General features: G+C 40.7%; 1 protein-coding gene across 2 annotated transcripts in view; it reads right to left on the minus strand.

Moving 5' to 3' along the window:
• RAB6A (RAB6A, member RAS oncogene family) overlaps window positions 1-9,724 on the minus strand; it is an 84,353-nt gene extending 74,629 nt beyond the window's left edge. For both annotated transcript variants that reach the window (XM_004433977.3, XM_004433976.3), the window contains exon 1: window positions 9,210-9,724. In XM_004433977.3, the coding sequence (XP_004434034.1) occupies window positions 9,210-9,279 (70 nt within the window). In that variant the 5' untranslated portion in view covers window positions 9,280-9,724. The remainder of the gene's footprint in view (window positions 1-9,209) is intronic.
• Between the last annotated feature and the right edge of the window lie 222 nt (window positions 9,725-9,946).

Here is a 9,946-nt window from a genome sequence, read left to right on the forward strand (position 1 = left end):
CACCCCTGAGAACAGCTATAATCACCAAGACAAAAAGCAACAAATGCTGGAGAGGCTGTGGAGAAATGGGAACCCTAATCCACTGCTAGTGGGAACGCAAACTGGCGCAGCCTCTACGGAAAACAGTATGGAGACTCTTCAAAAAATTAAAAATAGAATTACCTTATGGGGGGCTGGCCCGGTGGTGTAGCGGTTAAGTGCATGCCCTCCGCTGCTGGCGGCCCAGGTTTGGATCCCAAGCGCGCCCCGACGCACCACTTGTCAAGCCACGCTGTGGCGGCATCCCATATGAAGTAGAGGAAGATGGGCACGGATGTTAGCCTAGGGCCAGTCTTCCTCAGCAAAAAGAGGATGATTGGCACATGTTAGCTGACAGCTGATCTTCCTCACAAAAAAAACAAAAAAGAAATACCTTATGATCCAGCTATCCCACTACTGGGTATCTACCCAACGAACCTGAAATCAACAATCCAAAGAGGCTTATGCACCCCTACGTTCATCGCAGCATTATTCACTATAGCCAAGACACAGAAGCAACCCAAGTGTCCCTTGACTGATGACTGGATAAAGAAGATGTGGTATATATACACCATGGAATACTTAGCCATAAAAAAAGACAAAATTCTTTTTTACGGCTGAATAATATTTTATTGTATGTATATACCACCTTTCGTTTACCCATTCATCCCTCAATGGACACTTGGGTTGCTTCCACCTTTGGGCTACTATGAATAATGCTGCTATAAACATGGGTATAAATGATTTGGTTTTAATTTTATAAAATGTATTTTTGTGTGTGTGAGAGAAAGATTAGCCCTGAGCTAACATCCGATGCCAAGCCTCCTCTTGTTGCTGAGGAAGACTGGCCCTGGGCTAACATCTGTGCCCATCTTCCTCTACTTTATACGGGACACTGCCACAGCATGGCTTGACAACCGGTGCACTGGTGCTCCTCCAGGATCCAAACCTTCAAATCCTGGGCCTCTGCAGCAGAGCATGCGCACTTAACTGCTACACCACAGGGCCGGCCCTATAAAATGTACTTTTAAAAGAAAAGAGGAAAAAAAAAAGAACAAAAACTAAAAACCCTAAGCAATTCTGAATGTCTAAATTAAATGCTGGTTCTCACAAAATCTAAATCATTCAAGTTAGAAGCTAGAAAGCAAACGGAAAAGTGGTGATTGACCTAACAGATTCTATAAAGATCTGACAATAGGGAAAGCTGAGAAACAGTCTGATTTGTGCCAGATAACCCCCCAATGGCTCAGGAATTGTTGGCACCAAGCACATCTAGAAATAAGGGTAAATGTGGTGCTACAAAAGGAAGGAATGGATGAAAGTCTGCTTTCACATCCTCTCACATCCCCTCCTCTATTTCACACAGCCAGGTCCCTCTCCCACCTCATCAAAAGATTAGAGCCTTATGCTATGACACAGGAAAACAGGAAATTCCCTAGATGGGAATACAAGGTACAAGTGAAGGCTAGAGTACAAACAATATTAAAAACAAGGAAATTAAATCCATTTACTCTATGTTATTTTCAAACTCTCTCTCCATCCAACTCCAAGAAAGCTGGCAACCAAGCTTATCCTCTCCAGCAGGACACTGGATAATTCTTTAGGAAACGTAAGCGGCAAAAAGACTTAAAAGACCTAACATCAGAGACTCCTCCAAAAAGAACTAAGCCAGATCGTCCTATAGAGAAGCCCCATAAACCAATACAAGAGTTTAAAATCAAATTTTTAGCGCTCAACTCTTAAACAGAAGCAGATTGCCAAAAATCACTAGTTTTTTTGAGGATCACATCAAACAAGAAATAGAGAAACTAAAATAAATAGAGGTGAAAAGTAATTTACAAAAAACTGAATATTGAGAAGAAGAAAGCTATATATCTCATTGATACCCTCAAAATGACAAGAGAAGATATTGGAATCAGAAAGATGCTACAGATAAGGAACATTAAGAAAACAAAGAAGGGGCCGGCCCCATGGCTTAGCAGTTAAGTGCACGCGCTCCGCTGCTGGCGGCCCGAGTTCGGATCCTGGGCTCGCACCGACGCACCGCTTCTCAGGCCACGCTGAGGGCGCGTCCCACATACAGCAACTAGAAGGATGTGCAGCTATGACATACAACTATCTACTGGGGCTTTGGGGGGAAAAATAAATAAATAAATAAATTATAAAAAAATTAAAAAAAAAAGAAAACAAAGAAGAACTCTTTGAAATTAAAACAATAGCAGAAATGAAACTCAAAATGATGGAAGAAAGTTGAGAAAATCTTTTGAGAATTAAAACAGAAACATAAATGAAAAAGAGGCAAGATAAAATTAGAGGATCAATGCAGGAGGTCTAATAAGAATTCCAGAGAGAATCGAAAATGGAGAAGAACATATCATACTAGTTAAGTCAACAAAATTTCCTGAAACTTAAGAACACCCAGTTTGAAAAGACTTAGATATACTACTAGGACATAAAATGAAAATAGACACATCATTATGAAAAATCAAAAGACCAAGAGTCATAATGGCAACACTGGAATCTACAAGACAATACAGTAACGTCTTCAAATTCTGAAGGAAGAATATATCCAACCCAGAATTGTAAACCCCACCAAACTTCCAGTGTAAGAGTTGTATAAATACATTTACAGACATTTGAAACAAGGTCTCAAAAAACTTCCTCCCATGTTCCCTTTATTAGGAAGCTACTTACTGGAGGATATGTTCAATACAATGAGGGAGAAAACCAACAAAGAAGAAAAAATGTAATCTGGAAAACAAGGGATCCAACACAAGAGAGAAGAAAATCCTCAAAATGATGGTAAAGGTAGATCCCAGGTCGATAGCTATATACCAATCATGGAGAGTAACTAGTATAAACCAGAACAGGTCAGAAGGTTCTGAGAGAGATGTTCCGAGGAGATCAAACTGAAGGAAAACCCGATGCACTCTTATATACCAAGAGGTGATTATACTGTAAAAAGTATGGGGATAAATCAATGATATGCATATAAATTAAGCAAAGGAAAAAAGCAAGTGAAATAGTGACACAAAGGAAAACAAAAAAACATGCAAGAAAGTACAAGTAATCAGTATATTACACGGCTTAGCTGTGAATACCATTTACCTAATAACAATAATGTAAAGATTAAATACTGATTTAACCAAAATATATGATATCTATATTTAGAGGATGGGGAAAACATCACTGTCAGGTTAGTACTGCCATATCAGAAATGAAAAGAACTTAGAAAGGTTAAATAAACGGTCCAAGATCACACTGTAAACACTGGGGTCAGGATCAGAATCAAAACCTGATTGTCTCTAGAGCTTTCTTATCACTATATATTGCCTCCTCATGAAGAAAAACTTAACTATATGGCAAGGGAATAGATTTGAGAATTTCAGAACAGGGAAGTTTGATATCAAAAATTACAAAATGTGCTTTCCTGGAGATTTTTAAGAGTAAGACGAACTTAAGAACGGTCCAGTTTAACCGTCACAGACAAGAACAACCTAAGGAGATCCAAGAACTAAATCAAACGTAGTATCCTGGATGGGATCTTGGAACAGAAAAAAAACATTAGATAAAACTAAAGAAATCTAAATAAAATATGGACTTTGGTTAATAATAATGTATCAATACTGGTTCATGAATTGTGAAAAATGTACACGTTAGATGTTAATTACAGAGGAAACTGGATGTAGGGTATACGGGAACTCTGTATTATCTTTGCAATTTTTCTGTAAATCTAAAACTATTCTAAAACAAAAATTTTATTTAAAAACAAAAAAAATAGAATGGGAAAGCTCTCTATGTGCTAATATGAAAAGATATCTAGAATATATTGTTAAGTGAAAAAAGCAAGAAGTGGAATAAAGTCTGATATATCTTATGTAAGGGAGAATAACAAATTGTATTCATATTTGCTTGTGTCTGCATAAAGAAATCCCAGAATATACACAAGAAACTAATATATATAATTACTAATGGAGGAGGAGTTGGGGTAGGGAATGGGGTCACAGGGACAGGGGCTGCCATTTTTCTCAGAGTATACCTTTTTATATAATTTTAATTTGTGAAATGTGACTGTATTATCTATTAAAAATAAAGTTAGAGAGGGAAAAAATGATCCATTTAAAGCCCTAAGAGAAATGGATTAGACTTCTCAAAGTCTCCTCCAACTTTAGAACGCTCAAAAATTTCCATTCAACAATGCTTCAACTATTAATCATATTTATAATGTGCCTTCCCTGAAACTCCAGGCTTCCCTGTCACTTCTTTGTACCTTTTTTTTTTTTTTTTTGTGAGGAGATCAGCCCTGTGCTAACATCCGCCAATCCTCCTCTTTTTTTGCTGAGGAAGACGGCCCTGGGCTAACATCTGTGCCCATCTTCCTCCACTTTATATGGGACGCCGCCACAGCATGGCCTGCCAAGCAGTGCGTCGGTGCGCGCCCGGGATCCGAACCAGCGAACCCCGGGCCGCCGCAGCAGAGCGCGCGCACTCAACCACTTGCGCCACCGGGCCAGCCCCACTTCTTTGTACCTTTTAACTCTACGTTTCAAAGCAGCTGCACTCATCACATTATATCGTATTAGGTATTACATATTTCTTCCCTGATGAAATGTAAATTTCTTAAGAGTAGTTTTCAGTAAACAAATCCATTTGACAGAGTAGCAGTTTTTAGTAAACATTTGTTAATTTAAAATATTTACTGAGCACTTCCCATGTGACAGGCACTCTTCTAAATACTTTACATTTATTAACTAATTTAATCTTCACAATAATTCTATATGATAGGTCCTATTATCTTTATTTTATAGATAAGGAAGTTGGCATAAGGTGGTCAAATAATTTGCTCCAGGTCAGTGGCCAGTGCTACCATATGAAACTCAGACTCTGTTCTTAATCACTAGCTCTACTGTTTAGTTTTAAGGCTTCAAAACTAGATATGGAAAACATTCCCCTTGATTGTCCTAACTTGCAATATGAAACTGCAAGTACAAATGGCTTTATATCACCTAACCCAGCAGTTCTCAAAGGGTGGTCCACCCACCCCCAGGTTCTCCAACACCTGTCAGGTGGGGGTCATCGACTACCCTCCTGGAGGTCAAAACTATTTTCATAATATTAAGATGTTGTTTTGTTTTTTTTCACTCTCCTTCTCTCATGAGTGTACATCACTCTCCTTCTCTCATGAGTGTACAGTGGAGTTTCCCAGAGCCTACATGATGTGTGATATTAGAACAGACTGATTGCAGAAGCAGCTATAAGAATCCAGATGTCTTCTAGTAAGTCAGACATTAAAGAGACTTGCAAATATGTAAAACAATGCCACTCTCTCACTAAATTTTTGTTTGGAAAACAGATATTTTTCATTAAAAATGATTATGTTAACATGTAACAGGTTTAATACTATTGTTTTAAATGAATTACATATTTTAAAATTTTCTCAGTTAACTTTCAATTACAGTAAATATTGACATAAACCACATAAACAGAGCTCTTTAGGAACCTCAACAATTTGTAAAAGCATAAAAGGATCTCGAGAAGAAAAAGTTTAAGATCATGGAGCTAGCCAATCTAAACTATTCAGTACTCCTAGTCTCTGACACTAAGACATTTTTTCCCTACCTAGCATGCTATAATTCAAAAGAACTGATGTAAAAAAGGTAATATAAAGTGAGAAAATAAGCCATAATAGGCCAAAATGTACTTCCCCCTGAGATTACATTTCCTAATTTGTAACCTGTAACATTTGTTTGTAGTAATATCTTCTACTGTAAACCATGAATGACATTCCTAAAAGTGCCTCTGCATTTCAAGACAATAGCCAGAGGTAGTTACAAAAGAGATTCCTCAAAGAAACATCAGATTCAAATTGTGTATTTCAACACTCCTTTGTTAAACCACGAATACTACTGAAATATAAAGAAAGCATAAATTTATAGGAAGATTACCAAGACTGATGTCATTAACTCAATCTCAAGCTTCCTGTACTGAAACAACCCATCTTCGTTATTGAATACAGAATCTTAAGTTTTTGATATGCTAAATAAAGCAGTCTACCCAACTTCAAATCAGTTCCAGGAACATGTCTTTAGTATCATTTGACAGACTTTTAGGTGCTATACCAATAACAAATAATTTAACGATAGCTTTAACAAGACAAGACTAATTTTGCTCAACTCAAAAAAAAAAAAAAAAAAAGAAGTGCAAAATCCTGGTCAGTCTTATTTTTTTTTAGTGAAATGGGTGAGGGCTATAAATTATTGGGTTCCCTGCCCCTACTCTCAGTATCTAGAGTATCCCTGCATACAATGTAAGTAGAGAATGTTGTTGTTAAACTACTAATTGCATAAGGAAAAAATACAGACTTCACCATAGCAAAAATTAATATAGGTTACTAGCTCTGGTTACTAGTAGATTCAACCATCATTCACTCACCAAATATCTGAGTACATAGAACAAGCCTGACACTATGCTAGGCAATAGGGATACAATGAACAAAAAAATAATAGTTTTTAATCTTCATGGGACTTGCATTCTGCTGTGGGAAATAGACAAAACACACAAAAAATAAGAATAATAAACGTGGTAAATGCCATTAAGCAGACGAACATGGCTTTGCCACAGATTAGTCTTTGAAAGCTGAACTGTGGAATTCTAAAACCAAAAAATAAATAATTCATGAAGAGTTACATCAAGATGACATGGATTCTACAGACCTTTCCTAATGCATAAGAAAACTACAGACACTGCCCACGAAAAAAGAGATCAATCTTTCACTGTCAAAGCTATTGGACGGCATTACTTAGCAATATAGCAATCTCAAAAGATAATTAACCTTACAGTTCCACAGAGTTAAAAAGCATGTAAATACAATCCTAAAAAAACATTTAAGAGGAGCCTATGAAGACATGACAACTAAATGTAATGTGGTATCCTGAACTGAATGCTGAAACAGAAAAAGATAGAAACTAAGGAAATTTGAATAAATTATAGACTTTTTTTAATATTGGTTCATTAATTGTAACAAATGTAACATACTAATGTAAGATATTAACAATAGGGGAAATCGGGTGGGGCTATATGGGAACCCCCTACATGATCTTCTCAATTTTTCTCTAAATCTAAAACTGCTCTAAAGAACAGTCTATTGAAAAAAAAAATCTAAGATGGCTTCAGGAATTATGCGGGGGTGGGGGGGGTGGAGTTAGTTAAGACAAAGTAAGAAATCAGAAGCCATAAAACTCTGCAATGTGAATTAGAATATAAATGCTCAAGAAATTCAAAGGAAACCTACCGATACTTATGATCTCTATTCACACTAAAATTTTCCTAAGACAGAGATTAACGCATTTTTTCATGAAAACTAAATAGCTCTGCATCACAACATAAGGCAGGCAATAACATTCCCAGAGTGCACAATAAGCATTTTAGATCCTATTTATCAATAATGACCAATAGGCTATATTTTATGTATGGCATTGTCCTGAAATTGCCATAAAATATCTGGACCAGGATCAACTTCATAGGTCTTACTAAGTTACTTAAAGAAACAAGTTTATACTTCCTTCAGGAAAATTCATAAGCAAAGAGACTATATTTTTCCTTGGTAAGTGGGGTGGCAGGAAAGATTATGTATGAAAGGAGAAAAATAATTTCTCAGTCCAACTGGAAGCAATTTTGCAACTAGTATTAACCCACTTTAATGCCATAGAAATTAGTATAAATAGTTCAAGACACTAATAAAAGCTCTTAATTTATATCAATCATCTTCTTTCCAACCAAAACAAATAACGAATGCTTTCTATAACCTAACCTAAGACACCTAGTAGGTAACTCAATGTTGGATGATTTGGGAGGAACTCATCTCTCAATGTCTGAATTTTAAAGATGGTCATGAAAAGTGTGAGAAAAACAAAGGAGGATGATAATCTCTAAATTGTCGAGTGTCAAGTTTGCATAATACTGCAGAAAATTGGAATTACCACAAGAAGTAATTTTAGAGACAGCCATTACACAAAATTAGGATCTTGTATCTAATACAAAGTACAGCGACAGTAGAAGCCTGACCAGATAAATGAAATAACAATTTCACTCATTAGATACTACGGAATATTAAGCATCAAAGAGTCATTTACTCAAAATGATATTACATATTTAAATCTAATTTAGATAACTGGATGACAAATCTATTCCTACTCTACTCCATTACTCCCTAACCCCAAAGGAAATCCTACAAAACAAAGATGTTCGTTATTCTCAAGCCTTCTCTCACAGGAATTCTAAATATATAATTGGAAAATACTCAAGAAGAAATGGAATAATTAACATTTCCCCAGTAATTCCTGTTTGCACCACCATGAGGAGAATCAGACACTGATTCATGTTGAAACGAGAAAAAGAGAGGTGAGATGTGAAAAATTCTAAGTAAAATGATCATGACATAGCATCTGGCAGAGATCGGAAAAGCATCAACACTGCCAAAAGAATTGTCAGAGATGAAAGTCAAGAGAAGAAAACGAGGTTTTACAACAAGCACAGCCTAACCCAAGAGGCAAAAATCGCCACCGCCGCCGCCCCCAGCCCCCCAACTACTCCATCCTCCAAATCAGATATATCTCCTCTATAACTCAGACTAATTCCCCACCCAGGTGAAAATCATCCCAGAATTTTCTAGGACCCCCCACTTTCCCCCTTCCATAAGATCCGCACTTCTCAGGGCCAAGCCTCTGGGGAAAACAACGCCCAGATCCCACCCTCCTTGCCCAAGGTTGAAGAGGGCCCGTTCTCCGAACTGGGGCTTCCCGGGGTGGGCTCATAAAGCTGATGAACTGGGATAAGCGCAAGGAAGAAGGGTGGAGATCAAGGAAGGGGGCTGGGGGTGGTGAGACGACGGAGACGCGAGGAAGAAAGGGATGGACAGGAGGCTGAGGCTGGGCGGGGTGAGGCCAGGGGAGGGCAGAGCCACGGGAGAGGGCCGGGCTGCGGGGAAAGGAGACGGCGAAGTCGGGGACGGAAGGGTCAAAATCCGACCGGCAGATCAAGGCGAAGAGGAGCCGGCAACCACGGGGCAGGGCTAGGGGTGGGACGCCGCGTGAACGCGAGGCCGGCGGGGAGACTCCGCGAACGGCAGGGCCGCACTGGGGGCGGTGCGGGGAAGCCGGCCAGCTGCCAGAGTGGGGGAGCCGCGCACTCACCGCTCTGCTCCCCCAGGAACACCAGCTTGAATTTCCTCAGCGGATTCCCGAAGTCTCCGCCCGCGGACATGATGGAGCCGGAGGAGCTGCCGCCGCCTCAGCCCAGAGACCTCCCGGACCGACGCTGCTCCGACCGGTTGATGAAAAAGGCGAGAGGAAGGGCGGGCGCCGAGCTCTCTCGGTCCCTGCAGGGCCCGGCGGCGGAGCAAGGCTGGAGGGCAGGACTCCTCTCCACAGATCAGCAGCCGTCGCCGCCGCCTCACCGCGGAGTCGCCTAGCACCGAGCGAGGCCCGCGGATGTGAAGGGAAGGAGGGCGGTGTCGGAAGCAGCCAGGGGTTTGCTCGGGATTCCCAAGGCTAGCGCCGTTCCCGTCTCAGCGCCCGGCACGGAGCCTGGGCTGCAGGGAAGAAAGGTGGCGGAGCCGACCCGCAGACGCGTCTGGGACCTCTCACACGCAGCGCCTCAGCTCCCACAGCCGCCGCCGCCGCAGCCCAACCTGCTGAGTGCGCGAGCCTCTGGTGCGGCGCGGAGCGAGCCCGGGCGCGAGCCTGCCGCCCAGCCGGCCGCCGGCGTGCAAGCGTGCGTGCGTGCGCGTGCGCGCCACAGCCTGCGCCTTCCTGGTTTAGCCTGCTCTCCCGCAGACGAGGGCAGGTTACGTTTCGACTCGCATAGGGAGAAGCGAGGAGGAGGTGGGGCGGGGCCCGCGGGAAGTGAGGGGTGGAACAAGGAGCATTAA

This window comes from Ceratotherium simum, chromosome 7, assembly GCF_057802395.1.
Source record: "Ceratotherium simum simum isolate JZ-2026a chromosome 7, ASM5780239v1, whole genome shotgun sequence".
In the NCBI taxonomy this organism is placed as follows: domain Eukaryota; kingdom Metazoa; phylum Chordata; class Mammalia; order Perissodactyla; family Rhinocerotidae; genus Ceratotherium; species Ceratotherium simum.